This window comes from Maylandia zebra, linkage group LG14 (genome assembly GCF_041146795.1).
Source record: "Maylandia zebra isolate NMK-2024a linkage group LG14, Mzebra_GT3a, whole genome shotgun sequence".
In the NCBI taxonomy this organism is placed as follows: domain Eukaryota; kingdom Metazoa; phylum Chordata; class Actinopteri; order Cichliformes; family Cichlidae; genus Maylandia; species Maylandia zebra.
In genome coordinates, this window is record NC_135180.1 from 30,068,617 (window position 1) to 30,089,905 (window position 21,289).

General features: G+C 42.6%; 1 protein-coding gene across 6 annotated transcripts in view; it reads left to right on the forward strand.

Moving 5' to 3' along the window:
* The window catches only part of robo1 (roundabout, axon guidance receptor, homolog 1 (Drosophila)), a 225,071-nt gene that overhangs the window by 174,552 nt on the left and 29,230 nt on the right, over positions 1–21,289 (forward strand). For all 6 annotated transcript variants that reach the window (XM_076873331.1, XM_076873327.1, XM_076873328.1 and 3 more), the window contains 7 exons: positions 6,625–6,782; positions 11,163–11,283; positions 12,931–13,069; positions 13,223–13,350; positions 18,318–18,442; positions 18,623–18,794; positions 20,387–20,592. In XM_076873331.1, the coding sequence (XP_076729446.1) occupies positions 6,625–6,782; positions 11,163–11,283; positions 12,931–13,069; positions 13,223–13,350; positions 18,318–18,442; positions 18,623–18,794; positions 20,387–20,592 (1,049 nt within the window). The remainder of the gene's footprint in view (positions 1–6,624; positions 6,783–11,162; positions 11,284–12,930; positions 13,070–13,222; positions 13,351–18,317; positions 18,443–18,622; positions 18,795–20,386; positions 20,593–21,289) is intronic.

The following is a 21,289-nucleotide window of genomic DNA, read 5'->3' on the forward strand; positions in this document are numbered from 1 at the left end:
AAATCCCGAACCCACCAGTTAGGTGTGCACAGAATTGCTGTAGTGGTAATTAAGTGATCTATTGTCAAAAGTGAAGGTAAATCACTGCTCATAAAGTGTATTCATTTACTTGTTTCTCCCATCTTTCTCCCTCATTATTGTTTTAGTGCATAGTGAAACTTCTAAACCAGCAAGAGTGGAAAAAGTATGAATTCCAATAGAAGCAGCATAATGCTTTGGAAAAGTGTTTTGGATTTTTTTTAAGCCTGACCAGTACTGATACTGATTTGAGTGCATTTAATACCCACAATATCTGATGCAGTTTCCACAACAGGTAACAGGCTCTCCCTGAGAATCCAAACAGCCTTGATTACTTTCATATGTAGACAGTGAGTGATCTGTCAGCTCACAAATCCACAAGGAGCTTGTCAATGTTTTTCAGTCATTAAATGAAAATGCGATAATCCTACACAGATGTTTATTGCACAGCTTGCATTGTGGCAGTGGGTGTTCTTATCTGGATTTTATTGGATTTGTATTTTTTTTTCCTTTTTCACAACTTTTTTGGACCGAAAGAGTTGTTCTCGAGTTTTCTTTTCTTTTTTTTCCTCTGACATTCCTGGCTTTACTGCCCCGGCACTTGAAACACTCTTTATTTTAGTCCAACTCATGCTCACCCAGCACTCCAATCAAACAGGCACTGTTTATTGAACTATGAGGTGCCAAGTCACTCACTCACTCAGTCACTCACATAAACCTGCTTCCCCGCTGCCCTCTGTGCCTTTTGCCATGTTCGCCAAACGCCATCTCGCTCTCCAAGCCTGACGAGAAGACTTATGACCATTTAAACAAACACAGGCACTCAATGGCCTCTCTGTCTGTGCGGCTGTGGGGCAGAATTTCCTTTATGTGGTGCATGTGTGCGCGCCTGTGTGTGAGCACATGTTTGTGTTCTTTATGTACGGACATAATTACTGTTGGATACTGCTGCACATGAGGCCTACATGTGCGTGTTAAAGTGTGTAGAGGGTGAGGTGCCGAGATTGAACCCTCTGCATTGGCAGCTTCGCTGGGCCAGAGCAAGCTCGGACAAGCCCTCTGGTATGTCACCTAAGGGTTCGCAAAGCCATCTGCCCTGCCTGCCAGTGTCAGTTACTGAAATCACTTGGCCTAGTGTAATAAAAATGCCTTTATCCAACACGCGCAAACACATCGGCTAAGCTGGCATATTTCCCTACATGGCTTGGTTTGTATTTATGTGTCTGTGTGTCACCCTCAACAAACCAGTTGTTGAGAAATCTTCCAGTAATGTTAAACCGCAGTGATTCCTCCTTTGTATCTTGATACCAAAGACAAGTAAGACAAGCTGTGAATACATGTTGAGGGCTGTGCCTGAGTTTTCTTTGTTTACAAAAGGACTCCCATACTTTATTGTTCAAGCTAGTTCTGTTTGTAGGAGTAATCGGGACATCCTGTCTCTGCTCCGTGACATGACATCACATTCTGTAGGATGACCTCATGATGTTCGGGGCGTGCAGGTGCAAACCCTAAAGGCCAGTGGGGTAATAGTCCTTCTGCTCTTGTTGACATATTTACGGGTGTGCATGAGATATCTTATGGTCAACCATGCACATAGGCTGTCAAGCATTTTTACTGACGTGACTCTGCAGATGTGACCTCATACTGAATGTCACGGTTGTCTGGGGAGCTTTGATTGGTTTCTATGTGATTTATAAACCCAGACTTTAAATATAAATGCGAAAGCTATGAATCAATTCTTTAAAGAACAAAACATTTACAAGTGGAAAATCTGTGATGGCTTCACGATGATGTCAGCTCTTTTTTTCAGCTGCCCTGTTTGTCAGTTTTTATCTCTGTATTTGGATATATATTCATGAGTTGGAAGTTTGTATCTGCAATCATCTGTCCTAGATAGCATTATCTGCCTGCTGTTGGACAGACGGATAAGACTTTCTGCACAGTGGGCAAGAGGAAATAAGCTCAGAGCAGAAGAACGCCAGTCAGATCCAGAAAGAGAGGCGCGTCTGCTGTGTCCAGTCTCTACTCTCTGGTGGTGGGGTCAGAGGGGAGCAAGAAACAAGAAGGAGGCGGGAGGCAGTGATTCTCCAGAGTGCACCAGGAGTCCTGTTATATCTTCACACCCACCAGCAAAAAAACAGATTTATACAGTGCAAGCAGAGACACACAGTATGCACGCCTCTGGCAAATTATCCACCTGCAACAGCCTTTGCAGTGGAGTGCCATGGGTTAACACACCATTGCTATAAGCCTGTCTTTGATATAAGCCGCTCAATGTGTGTGAGCCGAAAGAGAGGTAAGATAAGGGGGTCAAATGCTGAGAGGGGGGAGAGAAATTTAAAGACAAAGTTGGAGATGCATTGAGTGAGCGAATGAGCGCTGTCTGTATCGCAGGACAGTGCTGGAGGCAAGGTGAAGAGCATCAGTACGGAAGCATACAACAGAGCCACACTGTGATTAGGCCAGGTTTGTGCTTATGGCGTAAACAACACTCATGATGGGGCAGAGGATTTATGTTGAATAGTCAGTAGAAATGGACTGGAGGGGAGCTCATCCACTGTAAGCTTTAGTTTAATGCACATAAATCCGTTATTTGACCAGAAAAGGAGAGATTTAGTGGATGTTTTCTTTCTTTGTAAACTATTATTCAATATTTCCATTTTTTTAAACATTTCTTATGTACATATTTTGCGTGTACAAAGACTTTAACATCTCAATCATGTTGAATCATAGAGACACTTTAATAGTAAATACTCCTGCAGTGCAAAATAAAAAAAAGAATGGATTTCTGCTACAGCTGAGGATTTAAGCAGTCACCTATAACCAGGAACATCTGGGGCTGCTTAGCCATTTGATATTTTTCTTGGTGTTCGCTGCGCTGCACATTCATCTCTGTCTACTATCCTCAGGTAGTATTTGATGATATTTGGCCCCTGATAGCCCGACAATGTTGCCGCTTGTGAACTTGAACTACCTTGAGGAAACCAGGATGGATAAAAAGGAAGCGGTCCTGCATTATACATCGAGCAGAGTCTCTTCTTCCTTTTGTTTCTACTTTTCTTCTTCCTCTCATTAATTCACTTTCTCCTCTCCTGTCATTCCCGCTGCTTCCGTTGTGGAGATAGCCATGTCCATTCTGTTTTGAGGAAAAAGCCAAAGGCGAGACTCACGCTGTGCTGTGTGTCTCTGTGGGATTGAGTGCGGGTGCCTTCTGATAAACCTTTAATTCCCTGGTGGGTCTGTTTTTTGTATCCCTCTAAAGATTTGTGAAGAGCTTGTTTTACTTGGTTTAATTTCCTCAGAACAAAGCTCATCTGATCTTCCCACCCAGACTGGTGTGTGGCATTAAGTCTTCATTTTCATTAATGTTGGAGGGCAGCACGGGAATCTCATTTTAATTTGACATTTAAACATCTGTTTTCAATTTCCTGAGGAAAAGTGTGTTTATGTGTGTGAATGAGCGTGTGTGTGTGTGTGTGTGTGTGTGTGTGTGTGCACGCATTTGTGTGTGTGGACAGGGGATAGCTTATGGGGGTGATGAACCTGTTAGTTTTCAGAACTGAGAGCAGCCATCTCAGCTGACCTTTAAAGGAGGGTTTGAATGCAAGAAATGATGGCAGCTAATTGCATTAGCTTCAACACAGCTCCAATTTGCTACTGTGGACCTGGAGACAGCTTTATTATACAGTACAATATAGCCCAACAGATGTTTGCCACTACAAGCTAAGACTCTGCTTTGATGAATGATTTTTTCCCCCTTTTTTATGCATAGTCAGCAATTTGTCTTGCAGCAAGCCATGTCAGCCAGGTGAGGTAAAACATGTTTTGTTCTTCCACTCCTGAAAAGAGGAAATGCAGGGCAGAATGCATCCCTTTACCTTGACAAAGCGTATTGATATCTGTCCAGGTCCGGATATCCACTCTGTTCCATCCCATCATCAGCATATTTGTGCAAATCCAGGACGGACAAAGAGGCGTCTTCATGCTGGGACCTGTGACTTTGGCTCATTTCCACATATTAAGCTACAAACTGAAAATCTCTATGTACACGCATACACTCCTCTCTCTCTCTCTCTCTCACACACACACACACACACACACACACACACCGAGTTTGGCCCCTCTGTTAATAGCCCAGGAAATATTATCTGCAAGGGGACAGCTGCAGGCTCACTAGAGAGACAGAATGGTAGAGTAGGCTCATTATCCCAAACACAGATACAGACTGCACCGCACACACTTACAGGACAGCACGTAGTGTGAGCGCCTTGCATCACTTCCCCCCACCAGAATTCTGGGTCCCAAAACAGGAGCTGTAAGGGGCGAGCAGAGATATATGTGAATACAGGAAGGAGCAATACTGGATCTTTTATTTACATGAGTTGGAGGGGGCAGGCAAAATGATTCTGCCACAGCCCCAGATCCAGATCTGATGGGGCTTCTGGGGATAGAGTTGGGGCTTTGTACCCCATCCAGATTTTGGTCTGTCTGTCGATCTCACAGACTGTCTGGCTGCCTCTGTCTCCCTCTTGCTCACTCCTCCTCAATCCCAGAGGATTTTGTTTTCCACTACGCAGATGTTCAGCGTTGTCTGCTGTGCTGCACTCAGCTGTGTTTATAACAAAGAGGTGTTGGTTTGGAGGTGGAGAAAGGCCGTGAGGTGGGGGAGTGAGTGCCGTTGAGGGGGGGGGGGGGGGGTTCACTGCACTGTTGGTGTAAACACTGAATGATGCCAGCTCTCCCTCGGGCCTCCAACAAGTCAATATTGCATCGTTTTTCCCTCTTTTCCTCCGAGCATATCATTCTTTATTTTCCAGAGGGACAGATGCCTGTGAATATTAGCTCCCTGGCACTGAAAGACTGTATTTACCTCAAAGGAAAAATATGATTTCCCTCATATCTTCAATGTACAGATTCTTGATCAGTATCAATCACTGTCTCCAACTGATGCAGCATATTTATACCTTGGTACATTAGGTTGACTTTTACAATAATCCTCTTAAGGACAAGCTGGATTTGCTGATACAAACAGAGACAGTTTCTTCAGATGGAGCTGGTGCTCTAATGGATCGGATGTTTGGTGTTTACATTCCTGAATGACTCGATCTGCTATTAACCATACAGCATGAACTCGGCCCACAGCTGCACTGCTGAGTGTGAGATGAATTAGAGTGAGAGGCTGAAAAGTTAGGGAGTTACACACGTAATTGCCTTTCAACTGTATACAGCACAGTGTGTATAGATCTGCGGACCCATGCCTTCTCTTGATGGTGCAATGGCAAATAACTCACAAAATATCCAGTGAATCCTTTTGCTTTGTTTCTGATAAATGCTGCCGCATGCTTTGGAATTTAGATGCTTCTGGGGAGGCGTGGGTGTGATTAGGCAACAGGACTGTGGAAGCCATTACAGGCCATCTTCCTCTAAAACAAAGTTCCTTTTAATGGACTGAATACTCAGTGTTACAAGAAACAGAGAGCAGTATCTGGGCTTGCCAATGACCAATTAAGTGCTTAAAGGGTTTAGTCAGGAATTTGTAGGCTGTCAGTAGGTGACGGGTCCTTCGGTGACTTGAGAGCAAGCTAAGGAGCCTGAGACAAAAAGATAGCTAAAGTGCAACTTTTATCCTCAAAATGCAGACAGAACAACTTGCACATAATTTTCAGGTTTTACCTACAGATAGCAATGCACACGCACACAGTGCCTTGATCTTCCCTACTCTGTGTGTGGCCTGAATTTCAGGATACAGACACTGTTTTTATATATTTTATATGTATATATGCATTGGAGCTGGAAACATGATTACTGGCACACACTGTCTGCCAAAAGGAGCTTGTTGCTTTTTCATAACCTTCTCTCCGCTCAATAAACCTCCAGTTTATCTTTAACACTGCACATTATGAGCTCATTGATATGAAGTTTGTCTGCCTCTCAGAAAGTGGATTTGCATTGATCTACTTTGTTGCGACGTCCACTTATTAATGATATTAATCTACTAGTCTGATTAGGCAGGGAGGCAAAGACTAATGATTTTTAGGTGCAGCCACGTATACAGAACTACTCAGTTCATATTTTAAAACCTCCACATCTATTCGTTATCAAATTACTCTCCACAAGAAATAATTAAATGACAAACAGTGGAACTCGTGTATCCAAAAAAAATCAAAATCCATGGCTGTGTCATCTATTTTAAAGCACTCCAGCAGGGGAAATCAAAAAGACAGGAGTGGCAGTGATCTACGGCAGGCTTTCAAGCATGTTAAAATAGAATGGGTGCATGAATTCAGAATATCTAAATATGAAAGGTCAAGGAGAGATGAAGATGCAATAACAGACACACTCTTTAGTACACAATGATCCTCTGCATGGAGTAAATCAGAAGCGAGATATGCTCAACATTTTGTCATTTGATGCAGAGCCAGTTTTGTGTGTTAAGACAACTTGACTTAAAGTGTTGTTTTTTTGTTGTTGTTGTTGTTGTTTTTAAAAAAAAAAACCACACCTCAATAGCGTGCTTCTTTCGTTCTTTCTTTTTCATACCATCCCCAGAGGGAAACATTTTAGCATTTCATTAAATGTTTCCCTTTTTTGTGTGTTTTCTCGTAGTTCTACGTGACGACTTCAGACAAAATCCTGCAGATGTGATTGTGGCTGCGGGGGAGCCGGCAGTCCTGGAGTGTCAACCTCCTCGTGGACATCCTGAACCCACCATATCATGGAAAAAAGATGGAGTGAATATTGATGACAGAGATGAGAGAATCACTGTAAGTAACTGTTATCGCTGACATGTGCTGAAGCTTAGAGACTGCTTTGTATATGTCTGTTTAAATCTATGAGAGAGAATGACCTAGTACTCTAGGTCAAGTCATTACCACCACCTCAGCGTTTGTTGAAAGATTGATTTGTTCGGCTCATTATTCACAAATAGCAATTCCCAAACCCAAAATACCCAATCTTGATGCCTTCTGCACTTAATAACTGAGGTATGGAATTAGTCTTGCTCCATTAGCTGGCAGCATTGCATTGATTAGGGATGGCCTACTGGTGAAATCAACCAGGAGAAGTGTAGATCAGGAGGGGAGAAATGAGCTGACTGGAATCGAAGAAAGTTGCACTCAGCAGCAGCAGGACTGACTGCAGAATCAAAACAACAACTATCTGCATTTACAACCAAACCGCCAATTATTCAGTTTAATTAAAATAGCACCCAGGCCAGCACAACAGTATCAGTCAGCTCTACATGCTTGCTTACTGAAGATGTTTCTTGATTATCCCTAGCTTAAACACTTTGTAGCAAACACAAGTTTGTGTCTGTAGTAATTGTTCTTGAGCAGGAGATTTTTACTTGGGTTTAATTATACTGCGCTCGCTAGAAGTAAGTCAAACTCAGCAGTTGGCTAACATAAGCAGGCAGTGAGTAGGCAGTAGTTAGTAGTGCGCCTGGATCACATTTTAACAATCTGACTAGATGGATTTTAAGATTCTGGCTGCACATTGTACAATTTTTAGGCAATCAAAGAATTTGGCCCCCCAAGTGCTGACAAAGTGCTGAACTTCACTGTACAGTCGTGGAAAATCTAATCTTGCCCAGATAATAAATATAAGCTACTAATAAAGATGTTCCACTCAGTATGCCTGCAGTCTGTCGCTGAAAAACCAGCCTGGGCTACTTGTGCACAATAAAATAAAACTTTCTGGGCAGGTCAGAATTGTGATTTATCGCTGCTGGCTATCTTTAGCGGAGAGCTGTTCATGACTGAACACAGTTTTGCACAGCGAGGGTGAGTTGAGGTTGGATATATTGAGTCCCAAGCTCTTTAACAGTGTAGCTGTTCTTTCTCAGTTTTTTTTCCTAAGCCGCACATTCAGGAAATCTGGACGCTGCACAGCATAATTGAAAGAAACAAGCGCATAATCTGGTTTAAAGAGAATTAAATCATATCTGTCTCTGAGTTTAGTCAGTTGTCACTGAGGAGCACGAAAATTTCACTACACAGTGGACCTTGTTGACTGGAGGAATTTAGTGTAGTATTTGCTCATTCAAATAGTGCATATCTGGCCATTGTATGCACAGCAGCTATCTTTGCCCGCTGTTGCATCACAGATAGTGTTCTCTCCTTAAACTGACATCAAAACTATTCATGTTCAGCATTTGATCTTCTGTAAAATAAAAGGAATGTTAATCTCTGTCATCCTTTACCCTTTCAGTTTTGGTTATTATCTACTGGACTACCTCATACTTTGAAGATAAAGCAGTCCTGTTTCATCTCCGTGTCATGCATGCCTCACACACACGTTCTTCCACCTAATCATGTTTGTGCCTATTTAAGAACAACACGGATAAACTGTTCCTGTTTCTGCAATAATACTGATTTTACACCCAGAATAGTGGAAGCTATGACTTTTGTCTGCTGTTGGATGAAATTCTCTGAGTAAACGTTTTCAATGCTGCTGCTTGATGACTCAGTTGTGTCCTTGTAGCTTGGAGCAATGTTGGGCCTTCTGAGGAACTAAAAACAGTCTGGACCAGCTGGTGTTGCTCACTGTAAACTTCCTGTCAAGTACAAAACCGTACAGATTGAGTGTTCCCAAATGACCATTTTAAAAGTAGCGCCAGACGTCATGAATGGCAATCGGAATATGTGTAATCAACTGTGGTGACAGATGTTAACAGATCAAGTTGTATTAGAAATAGAAAAATCATACGGCAAGCTTGTTTATGGTATAGTAAATTTGGTTGCAATGAATGACCATAGAGGGAGAAGCAGAGGTCTTTTTAATGTAATGAACAGCTGAGCTCGTCAAACCCCACCCCATCTAGTCTGCATTGTTATGTTTGTTTCAATCCACTTCTCCCACCATGCAGCATGCTTAAACGTGCAGTCTCCTTGGTGATCACTGTTGATCAGAGCAAGGTCCCAAACCACCTGCAGTGGGGATTTTCTCTCTGCACTGCACTTTATACTGGGTTTGGGATGGCTTGGATTTACTGGATATAGCTTAAAAAGGAGGGAATTAACTCCAGAAAGGAAGAGAGAGCGCACGGAATTCTTCTGTGTGCTATCTATTTTAGCCAGCTATACGTAAACACCTACTGCACACTGCGTGCCGTGACACACATGGATCCAGCACGGCATTAAAACCACCTGCCTGATATTGTATACGTCCCTACTTTGTGCGCCATTTCACATATATTCATGACTTCATGCAAAAGGTTTCCCACAGCCATAAAAAGTAAGTTACCCTGCTGCTGTGCCACTAGCAGCAGCTGGCCACATCCCTCTCAACTCTGTCTAAATGGTCTTCCAGGAACAATAAGGGAGGGACAACTAAATAGAAAAAGAGAAAATGCCAGTATTTAAGCCTAGACCATTGTCTCGTTAGAGAGAGAGTCTGCCGGCAGCATCATAAATGGCCAAAATGCAGCACATTGTCCTTCTCGTTTTGTGCTGTAGTTGTGGCTAATTATCGGCCTGGAAAATGAACTGCTGTGTGAATACCAACAGAGTTGGTGCTGAATGGGGGGCTTTTGCATTATCAGCATTGCCAAATGACATGAGACAAAAGGCAACAGGATAGTGCCATCTCCCTCTACTGCAGGGATAATGGTCAGATTGTTGGGGCTTTCAGCAGCCAGTGTGCTGCACTGTGTTGTGTTGAGAGGATATGCATGCAGGAAAAAAAAGAGGGCCGCTGCTACATTCATTTACTTTAGCCAGCTCTCAGAGTCCCTGCTGCTCTGGCACTCCAAATATGCCTGCAGAGAATGGGAAACTGCCACAGACTCACAGAGGTAAGGATATGGATAGAGGGAACAGGGGCCTTAAGTGGTTCCTCATGTCAAAGCCCTGTGGAACCAACAGTACACCCCCTCTTTCTCTGCTGCATGGTCTGCCCTGACCTTGGGCCTTTGTGAGTGTCACAGTGTTTTAGCTGTTAAGCCTTTCCTCAAACAAACAGTAACATAATGATACTTCAAACCCCTCCAGCACCACAGGGTGCCCTAAATAAGCCAGGCTTCCAAGCCTCTTCAAGTCCCTCTGCCTCCTGCTTTACCATGAATATTAATCAGGGGTGAAGGGCCGAGGAATGCCGCAGAACCAGAAGAATGTGTCTGCTGTCCAAAGTTGTCCTTCAAGAAAGTTAAACTTATTGCAACTACTTTACAAAAACAGATGAAAACACGCTGTTTGAGGTATAGATGAGATGCCCTAGCACGCATGTGACTACATGTGTAACTGGGCTTAACACGGTGGTCATGGCTGAAGCAGATTGTTGCAATATTGTGTGTCAAGTTCTCTGTCAGGTGTTCCCTAATGAAGCTATCCATTACATGCTTGCAGAGGGTGGTCCTGGTCTTGCAGGCTGATGTGTGCATTTAAAACCTTAAGCTTTATCAGGGCACAGAGATCACCGTGCACCGTGCTATTGTGTGCATCTCTGCTGACTGGCACGGTTGTCAGCAGAGAGAAGGGCTGAGGGGCCTGTGCTGGGACCAGGACTGCTTTTCCGACTGCCTGAGAACAAAGCATCTCCTCTGGCCTGTAATCAAAGCCCTGGGAAATAACAGACATGACATTCACCTGGACAAACACACATTTTCTCCTCTGTGTGTGGGTGTGTATACGTGTATGTAGTTCATGTGTGCTTGAATGAACGTCCACTTGCTCTCACTTGTAGTTGTATGAACGTACATAAAAAATAATAAAAAAATGCCTCAGGTGTTACCTCAGTGAGCTGTGGTTCTGCTGGATTTGAAAAGTATTCTTTAGCTTGGCGAGAAACAGGTCAGCTGATAGTGGCTTAGAGTCAAGTTCAATATGACTGCAAACGGCATAAAACAACTAAAGACTAAAGTCATCCGGTTGGACTGTGTCTCCGTAAGCTCAAAGCAAAAACCCAGTGAAAAGCCTCTTTCCCATCAAGCCATTATATGTTTGTGAGTGCATTTTATCACGGTGTTGTAATGGGCTTTTGGTGCATAAATGCTCGCTGGAATTCTTGAGTGCAATCAGGAAATGTTTCCTAATGTTTGGGCTTTGCTGTTTTCTGTGTGTCAACAACAAGTCCCAAGTGTCTCTCAGACTAATATTGCCATTTTTCTCTCCATACAAAGCCTATCACCTTCTCTTCTGCTTTCACAGATACGTGGAGGGAAATTGATGATTACAAATGCCCGGAAAAGCGATGCTGGGAAGTATGTGTGCGTCGGCACAAATATGGTTGGAGAACGTGAAAGCGAAATAGCTGAACTTACAGTGCTTGGTATGTACCTCAGATTTTTGTCTATTTTTCTGCTTCTAATGCTACCCCCAAAACATGCAACAGCCACACACTTTTCTTTTTTTTGGCCTGCAGAATAAAAACAAAGGTCCAGATGTTAAGCTATGATCGTCTCCCTCCCAGGTTACTAAATGGTGTCACTGACCTTTATCAGATGAAGTGTGAGATTACCTCCAATCTCACACTTCATTATGAATCTCAGGCTGTTCTCTGCAGCTTCCCTGCAAACCAGCTGCATCTTGTTTCACCGTCACTGACCTCTGACCCTGACTCTCTCTGGCCTAAGCACAGAACATGTCCAGACTCCTGATTTTTAGCATCATCTTCTTCACTTCCTTTATTTCCTTTCCCCAGAAACCTTGTCAAGATAAGAAAATTACAGTGAAATAAACTCAGAATACATAAGGGCTACCTACTCCTTCTACTTTTCTGAGTGTCATAATCAAGAAATTCTTCATTTAAGTTCTTAGTTGTCCTTACAACTTACATTTGTTTAAATGTTCATTAATATGTATTGCCCCTCTTTCTAAATAAATTAAAAAACAACAACAACAACAACTAACCATGGTATGTGGCTGTGGTTCAGGAGGTACAGCAGGTCATCTACTAATTGGAATGTTGGTGGTTTCATCCCTGGATGTTCCAGTCTGTTTGCCAAAGTATCCTTGGGCAGGATAATGAACCCAGAGTTACTCAAATGCATTAATCGGGTGTGTATGTGAATGTTAGATAGAAGCTGAATGAGACCTATATAAAAAGTGCATTGCCTGCTCGAGTAGAAGAGCACTATATAAGAACCAGTCCATTCACCATGTCCCATCTGATGGAATGTGTTAAGACTAAGAGATATGAATTTCTTATTTTTCAATATTATAAATTACTAATATAATTTTTTTTTTTTTTTTTTTTTTACTTTTGTGACTTGTTGAGCAGAGAGAGTCGGACCGAGAGTGGTATATACCATCTGGCTTCTATAGTATACTGGATTTTGTCTTATAGGTGTCTATCTTTGTTGGGGTGGGATTCAAATATTGCTATAGCTTGGATCCATGATGGATTTACAAATAAAAATACTCTAGCACCAAACATCAATATTTGGGCACATGCAGGTGCTCTAAATTGATTTCCCAAGCAATTTGACTTTCAAAAGTCAAGTCAAGTTCCCTTTACTTTGCCCTACTTTACCAGATAAGCGCCACCACAAAGATTCAATGAGCTTACATTGAATCTTTGTGGTGGCGCTTATCTGGTAAAGTAGGGCAAAGTAAAGGGAAGTTGCACTAAAAAGAGAGAAAATGGTGAACAGCAGAGGAAGGCAAATCAGAAAACTCATTTACTGAACTGACACGTACTAGAAACTGAATAATAATGAGAGATTATATTAGCATGAACACTGACACCTTGGTTTAAATAAATACAAAACGACTGTTTTTGCCTTTTCTTTTCTTTTTTTGTTTTTAAACTTTCTCCACTGTGATTTATTTTTAGTTGTTTTTTTTGTTTTTTTTGGACGGATCTGAGATTTTTTTATGTTTTTTTTTTATGGAATCAAAGCTTCAGCTCTATTAAAAAAAACATGATTGAAGGACTGCTGTGTGTTCATTTACGTGCTCTTTTTCATCTCTGCAGAGCGTCCCAGCTTTGTCCGTCGCCCGAGTAGCCAGGTGGTGTTAGTGGACCAAAGCGTAGAGTTCAGGTGTGAGGCCCGTGGCGATCCAGTTCCCACTGTTCGCTGGAGGAAAGATGATGGTGATCTGCCGAAAGGAAGGTCTGACTCATCAACTGGTCCCCTTTCATCCCACAATACCTGCCTAAGTCACACACTCCCTGTCTTTGTTTGATCCACCCTCGCTTTTGTCTTTGTCTGCAACTGTTTTTGTCTTTGACAACATGTGATATATGAGTACCTGTTTTAATCTAGGTATGAAATTCGCGAGGACCACACCCTGAAGATCCGTCGTCTGGTCTCTGCTGATGTGGGCTCCTACACATGTGTGGCAGAAAATATGGTGGGCAAGGCGGAGGCATCAGCTACGCTCACTGTCCACGGTAAGACAAAATACTCCTGTAGTCCTACAAATATGTTATTCATGGCCCCTTGGACAGCTATTCTGAATTCATTTCCATTTTGGGTTATTGTGCTGCCTGATTTAAATGCAGTTTAGCCCAGCTACGGTGCAATAATGGTCTTCAGCTTTAGCGCCACATGGTCATCACTTTCAGCTATTCTCTCTCAATTAGCTGATTGATTTCTAATAAAACAAAACGCAAAAATCCATAACAGCTGTAGAGAGCACATGGGAGCTCGGCTGTAATCGATTTCATTTGCCCTATACAAGTGGCATTACTCCGGAGGCCTGTCTTCCTTCACATTTTAAGATGTACAATAGTATTTGTGAAAATATGGAATATCTCAGTGCCTCCAGTAGCCGTCTCTACTGGATGTCTTATTAACACAGTTGGAATATAAAGCAGCTGGTCACAGAGTATGAACATTCAGAAAGAAACCATTCAGAGGAATTGGGGGCTGGGATCACCCACCAAACCCTCCTGAGAATCAGAGGAACACAGAGACCATTTAACGGCAAACTAAGGGGGAATGCTGAGAGTCGGGTGAGACAAGACGGGTGGGAAGGAGGGGGGAGCTTAGTGGTGTTGGATGGAAGGGCAGTGAGTATGTTGGTCATGGAGGTGCCTCACCAATGATGCAGAACAGGTTGGGATTTGGGGCTGGGGGCAATTGTGGTGAAGAGGATAGAGGGGGAGAAAGAATTCTCCAGTGAGGTCAGTCATATTAATGTCACTACCAGCAGTCTGCACAGCCGAGATTTAAGGAGACAAGGCAATTCTATTCCTCTGCCAACCCCCACATGTTTAAAAAAAGATACTTCATCCTCACATGGCTACCCTTTGCAATTATTTCTTGCTTTTCTCCACAAGACAGCGATCTTTAGATTGGTTTGAGGAGCAAGATTAGGCACACCTGCCAATAAACCCGTCAATAAATCTACTTCTCTTATTGCCTTTTTTCATTCTTTCTCTCTCCCTGATGAAAGCTTAGTTAATGAAAGGGAACAGCATTGATGCACCAGTTCAATAAGCTGTTCTCCTGAGCAAGGGTCATATTTGAAATTCTAAAACCTCTCCTGTCCTGAGTGGAAATTAAATGTCTTAACCTCGGGCCAGTTCCCTGCTGTGTGGAGAAGGAGAGAAGCAAAGCCCTGACCCTCTTTTAATACATTACTGTTTGCCCACATATTATAAGAGTTAGAAAGGTACAAAAAAACACTTAAACTACAAAGAAAAACCACCTCCACAGAGTTAGAAACCAATTTTTTCTCTCCAAGTGTAACACCAGGTGAATAGCATGTAATTTAAATCATATGACTCCTTGAGCTAATGCTATGGTTAAATCCAACGATGGCTGATGCCTAAACCCAAGTTCTAAGAATCATTTCCATTTATCCTTGAATTTCATGACTTTTATTCAGACCAGGACACGAGGAGGCCATCGAGGTTGTGGCCACTGAGTAGTCCAGCTAATTAAAGACTAGCAGGCCACAGTCCCACGCCCGGAAATGACATGCTTCTAATTACAGATGTGGGCACAGGAATGGAAAGAAAAGCTGGGTAATTGTAGGTCTGAGCAGGCCAAAGTAGAGTAAATGATGTATAGGTAGTAAGATGCCGCTATAGTACTGAAGACAACAGCATTATGGGGGGCAGTCGTTTAGCCTGTGGGTTCAGTGGGCATTGCTGTTGCCCTGAATCAAAACTCAAAGTAGGGCAATATTGCTAAGCCTGAAAAGTAAAGGGGCATATAAGGCTGAAATGAAATGAATATAAATATTCTTTGAATTGAAGTTTTTCTTCTAATTGTGTGGTCATGTGTAAATGTAAGATAAAACCAGTTTAATTAAAACTGGATTTAAAAAACGGTTCAATGTAGAAGTCATTTCCTACAATGTCATTATGAAATGTCTTTATCATTGCAGCTGATTGAGCAAAAAAAATATTAGAACTATAACGAGACACGCAGTATTAAAGATACTGGCCTTCAAAGCTAATCTATTATAGAGCGGGACAGTTTCTGAGAAGAATGCTGTTCTGTATGGACGGGGAGATTTTCACGCTTTCTGTGGTGGGATTGTCAGCGAACAATGACGACATTGTGAAAGTGGCGCCTGGGGCTATTTTTCTTTCAATGCGCTCTGCTCTCATTACTAACTTAATCAGTGAATTATTGTCTTACACATGTGTTTGTCAGTCTGCTACAGCTCCTCTGGTCTTATAAATATGTCAAGTGAAATATTCATTTGATTGATGGAAGAAACACAGAATTGGCCAAGTCACCAGCTCTATTTATACATTGATTGTAAAATAGCTAATCTAAGCCACTTGAGAATGTAGTCCTGAGATAGTTTGTTCAGCTATTCATTAAGTTATGAAAATACAAAATCTATAAGGTTTAAGAATTAGAAAAAAACACACTACAGTGGGCATGGGGACAATGTTTATGCAGTATGGAATTTAAACATTGTTTCACATTGTAGTGCACAGAATTTTAAAAAAGTCGATGTGTTATTATTTCTTAGCTGGTTAAGTTTGTCCTTAGCCATGATTTATGTGCAGAAAGGTCATGAATGCAATGGTGGTCCCTAGAGCAGCGCTGCTAATAACCCATGTAAAGGGTCTGGAAGGAGACTTGGAACTGGTGCCAAAACAGAGTGAATGAGAGGAACTTTCCCGCCGGCTTTGTGTGTGCAGTTCGAGTTATAATAAATACCAAAACCTGTGATAATAAATATTTGCCTGTTGTTGTGAGATCTCCACTTCGGCTCATGTACAGAATACAAAATCTCAGCGAGGGACAGAATAAAGTATGATGTACATCTCCCAGTGGGAGCTGCTATTAATCAGGCCAAATCCTCTGCATGCAGCCTGAGTCTTGTGTTGATGACAGGCCCACTGAACAGCAGCCTCGATCAAACCCCTATAAATATCTCTGCTGTGGTCTTCGGTACATAGTCTGCCTCCTATTGGGCTGGATGCCACAGTGCTCGGTGTGTTTTCCTCGGCTGCTCTGATCAGCTTATCGATAGACTAACCTCTGCTCTGTGAGCCAGAAGAAAGCTCACAACAAAGTAGCCAGGTCAGGTTTAAAGATCTCCTCTCCCACCAGGTCCACAATTGTGATCACAGCAGCATGGGAGAGGTAGGGTTACCTAATTAAAGGCTTAGACACACATGAATGGGTGTGTGGAAGCGTTGCAAGGTGAAGGGGGTGTTGTGTATGTTCACATTACTGTGTGTTCCTGGAGCATCTCGCACATGGATAGTGCTGAGCGTCTTCTAGGTTTGTTTGATGTGCGTGCTATTTGCATTTTAAAGGCCAGCGATAGGCAGGGGGAGGAGGAAGAGGTTGGTCATTACTCTGACTGACAGCGTTTATGTTTCCGAGGGAGCCGTTGAAGCAGACAGATTAGATAAGGTGAGTGATTGGCTGGGGGAGATTTATGACCGGAGAGTGACAGTTAACATTCACCTTGTGTTTTTATAGTCCCGGGGTACATTTGCAAGGCTACATTTAAGAGACTGGTGTAGCCATTCCTAAGGGTGCTCTAAACCTCATTAAGGGTGTAGGGATGTTCACCTTCACACAACACCTGGAACAAGAGGAAAAAGGATAAACAAAGCTTGATGTTGCTGAGCATAAAACATCTGCTCTGTGTGCTTCATATCGCTGTGCCTTTTTATTTCACTTAGTCTGCCATTTTTCCTGTCCTTGAACACCTTCCCAAATTAAAATCACATTGAATCAGATGCATTTCAATGCCTTTCTGACTCATTCACAGGAATTATTCTTTGCATGTTATCGTGTGGTCCCTAGGGTTTGAGTGAAGTATGAAATATGACATGTTTTACTGATGATGGCATGATTATTTGTACATGTGGACATCACATTGTTTTCCTTGTCTCTCCTCTTTGTGTCATGCTGTTTAATATTTATTTATTCACCTTTGGGTTGTTGTTGTGTTTTTGTTTCCTTTTTAGTTGTGTCTGGTAAGTTGAAATGTCACCCGTCACCTATTCACCGCCCTGACAGAGACAGGAAGCTGTCACAACCCCCCTCCATTCTCCTCACATCACCTCTCCACCATCCAATCAGCACTCATGTTTCAGTTGTCACGGGCAACAGTGGCAAAAGGACATTAATGGGTAAAAAAAAAAAAAAAAAGTACACTCAGCTTGGGCCTCCAAGGTAAAGCTGCACCATTTCATTCTATTATTTCCCCCTTTTATGCATTACCAAACCCCATCTTATTCATGGACAAATTATTTCTGTATTTCAAGTGACAGTTTTCAGATTGCTTTTCTTATGTATTATACAGCCACTGTGTAAAAAATATGAAAATGTGTGCAGAGTTGTATCATTTGAGGGCATATCCACAGCACTTTTGATATTAAAAGCGTAAACTGGGCTGCCTCTCGACCTCTACATACAGGTTATTTGTCCTCACAGACTGAGACTAGTGTCACCATGTGACATTGGTCTGTGTCACCACACTTTGTCTGAGATGGACTTTGTCATTAACATGCATGGATATGGCATTGTGGTTGAGGTCTGCACTACTGGAGGGTGTCAGCATGGACAGATGGCTTAAATTTATTCCCCATTTCCATGTAAATTTTAATGGTCCATGCCCTTGCCCATGCAAATGAGGGGCACAGGAGTGAGCCTTGTTTTTTCTATTCATTACAACAATAATATGCTTGCATTTTTGCATTTGATCAGCATACTGTTTGATCTGCTGTGCACACATCATGTAAAGTTTTGAAAACGAGCCGGATTCAATAACAGATTAAATACAAGCACATTGGCCTGCGCTTACATTTCCTTTGTCTTCTATTCATAGAACTCAGACCCTCTTGTAACTATAATACTGTGATAAATGTAATAGGCAGTAGTGTGTTTGTCTATTCATTGGCTAACCATTTTCATGGCTGTCCTCCAGTACCGCCAGCATTTGTGGTAAGACCGAAGAACCAGGTGGTTGGAGTTGGCAGAACTGTCACCTTCCAGTGTGAGGCCACTGGAAACCCACAACCGGCCATTTTCTGGCAGCGGGAAGGCAGTCAGGTAAATAAAATAAACTGCAGTAAAAGTTTTCATCTCAAAAAGCTTTGTAAATAACTATTTGTAAGCTTATTTCACATGATTGGCTATCATTTTAGAATGAAATCTTCCATCTGTCCAGTTGATTTGCTCAAGGAAATACTAAAATGGTGACCACATGTAATCCTTTTTCATCCATTCTAGAACCTGCTGTTCTCCTATCAACCTCCTCAACCCTCCAGTCGGTTTTCAGTGTCTCAGACTGGGGATCTGACCATCACTGATGCTGTGCGCTCAGATGGGGGATACTACAGCTGCCAGGCCCTCAACATTGCTGGCAGTGTGATCACCAAGGCTCTGCTAGAGGTCACAGATGGTAGGCAAACTTTTTTTAAACACCCTTTTTGCATATAACAAAGCCTGAGAGAGAATTAGGAACACTAGGAGGACATTTAGAGGAATATGTCGGATAATACTTCGGAATTTCAGATAATCTTTGGTTTATTGGTATAATGCTGTTCAAATGTAATGCTGTGGCTTTGCTTCAGAGCATATTAATATCCAAAGTGAGGTTTGTGAGGTCTGGTCTGGCCAGTTCGTTGTGTTCCTGTCAGAGGTAGAGACTCTCTGGTGCCTGTGCACCCAGACCGTGGCGCAGTACTTGGCTTCACACTGGCTAAAGTCTCCTTCAGTATTCCATGGCTGGCTTGCTGCTGTCTACTGTTGGAAGACTGTAGCCATGTGGTGAGGTCTGGATTGGGTCCTCTAATTACCCTTCTAGCCAATCCCTGACAAGCCTGGTGGACTAACCTTGGCTTCACTTCCACCATTCCCACAGTAATCTGGGCAGCTATTAGTTTGTCTATGACACACCTAGATTCATCCCTTCATTTAACAAATGTCCTTCTTCATTTAAGACCTACAATGGCGTGCTCCAAATCTACGTCCTCCTCTCTCTCTCATTCTGTCGTGCTCTCTGGATAATAATAACAGTTATTAAAGTGAGCAGGCCGCTCTGAGGCCACTACTTCTCCGCAGGCAGATTTGGTAATTACAGGTCATGCTGACAGTGTTTTAGTAATTGCACCATCCCCGGCACAAAAGCAAAGACAAAGCAGCCCACAGATTACACCACAGCATGGTTCTGAAGATCTACGCACACATACATATATCATTATGTGTTGCTTTTACACTGTGTTAGATATTAATTTGAGTTCTTCTCACTGAATGCAACTTGCTAGTAAATCAGTGGGGCTGACAGCAGTGGTCATCAATAGTGCTATGAATAATAATGATAATCTGGGGGAGGCAGAAAACCTATAGTAGGAATATGATGAATCGCAAACGGCAGAAATTATTTAAAGTCTTCCGCCGTTTTTGTGCATTACATCCTTTTTCTGTCAAACACACGCTTTTACTCTGTCTTTGTTTGATTTGTGTTGAACACCCGGGGTTCACAGGCTGTGAGACAGGGAGGAGTTTAAACATCCTCATGCTAATACCTTTGTCTGTTCTGGCTAGATGTTTTTTTTTTAAGCCTTTTTTCCCTGTTTGGTGTTTTATGGCAGGGGGATGGGCCAGGGAATTGTTGGCTGCAAGCGTTTTTATGTATACTGCTAGTCTTATGGTGGATCTGCAACGAGAGGACTGAAGTATCTGAGCTGCTTTCATTTTAATTACACTGTTTTTATTTGTTGGACTCCTGCTGTTGAATGATTAGAAAATTGCTTCCAGTTCTTAAAATTGAATTGAATTCCTCTCCTGCTACCATTGCAGTTTTCCCATTCTTTCATTGTTACAAGCTTGTTTACCCAATTCTCACCGTTCTATACCTTTTGTGTGTTTACTCCCACAAGCTGGATATAACTGACTGAATCCCGTGTCTTTTCTTTCCCCGCTACACCACATGAAACCTTCACAGATTAGCGCCATCCACATAATTGCCCATTTTCCTTCCTGCTTCCACAGTTGTGTCAGACCGCCCGCCACCAGTCATCCGCCAAGGCCCAACCAATCAGACGGTGGCTGTGGATGGCACGGTTGTTCTTAACTGTGTGACATCTGGTAACCCTACACCCACCATCCTGTGGAGGAAGGACGGCGTCTTAGTGTCCACACATGACTCCAGGGTCAAGCAACTGGACACAGGTGCACTGCAGATACGCTATGCAAAGGTGGGACACATTTAAAAAAAGTCTGTTTTTAGTGTCAAGCAAAGTTAAAGGACAGCGTAGTACCCACTGCTGTTCATAATTTCACTCAAAATCTGCTAAATTGCCATGTATTTATATACACTATATATAATACATGATTTCAATCCATTTAAAATAGACTTCAAGGTTACCCATATCACATGCATAATGTGCTTGGCAAACCCCTGCTGGTTGGTAAATAAAGCATGTGTTGCCTGCCAGCAGCCAACCCTCAGCAGGCTGTCAGTCAGTTGCCGCAGATCTGAAATGGAGTCTGTGAAGTTGAACAGTCTGTAGTTCTTGTCAGTCAGCAGGCGCTGTGGGCTGCATGTGTGTGTGTGTGCGCGCACACGTCTATGTGTCATGGCAAGCTGTGTGATGCTGAACACACTTCTAGGTAGAGACAAGGAGGGGGTAACGACGTGTCTTCCAGATGGAGGCGTCACAGGGTCAGAGGTCACGTCATTTTGCGGCGTTCTGATGAATGCCGGCACGTCTTGTGGTGACAAGATTGCAGTGCGACTGGGCCGCCAGGCAGGAAAGGAGATGCATTTGAACCCTTCCCCTGCTGTAGAAGAGTAAACTCTGCAGGCACTTTACATTAATGAACTTGTCATTTATACCAGACAATATTTTAATGAAGATGTTTTTGATGTTTGGGATGATATATTTTATTCAT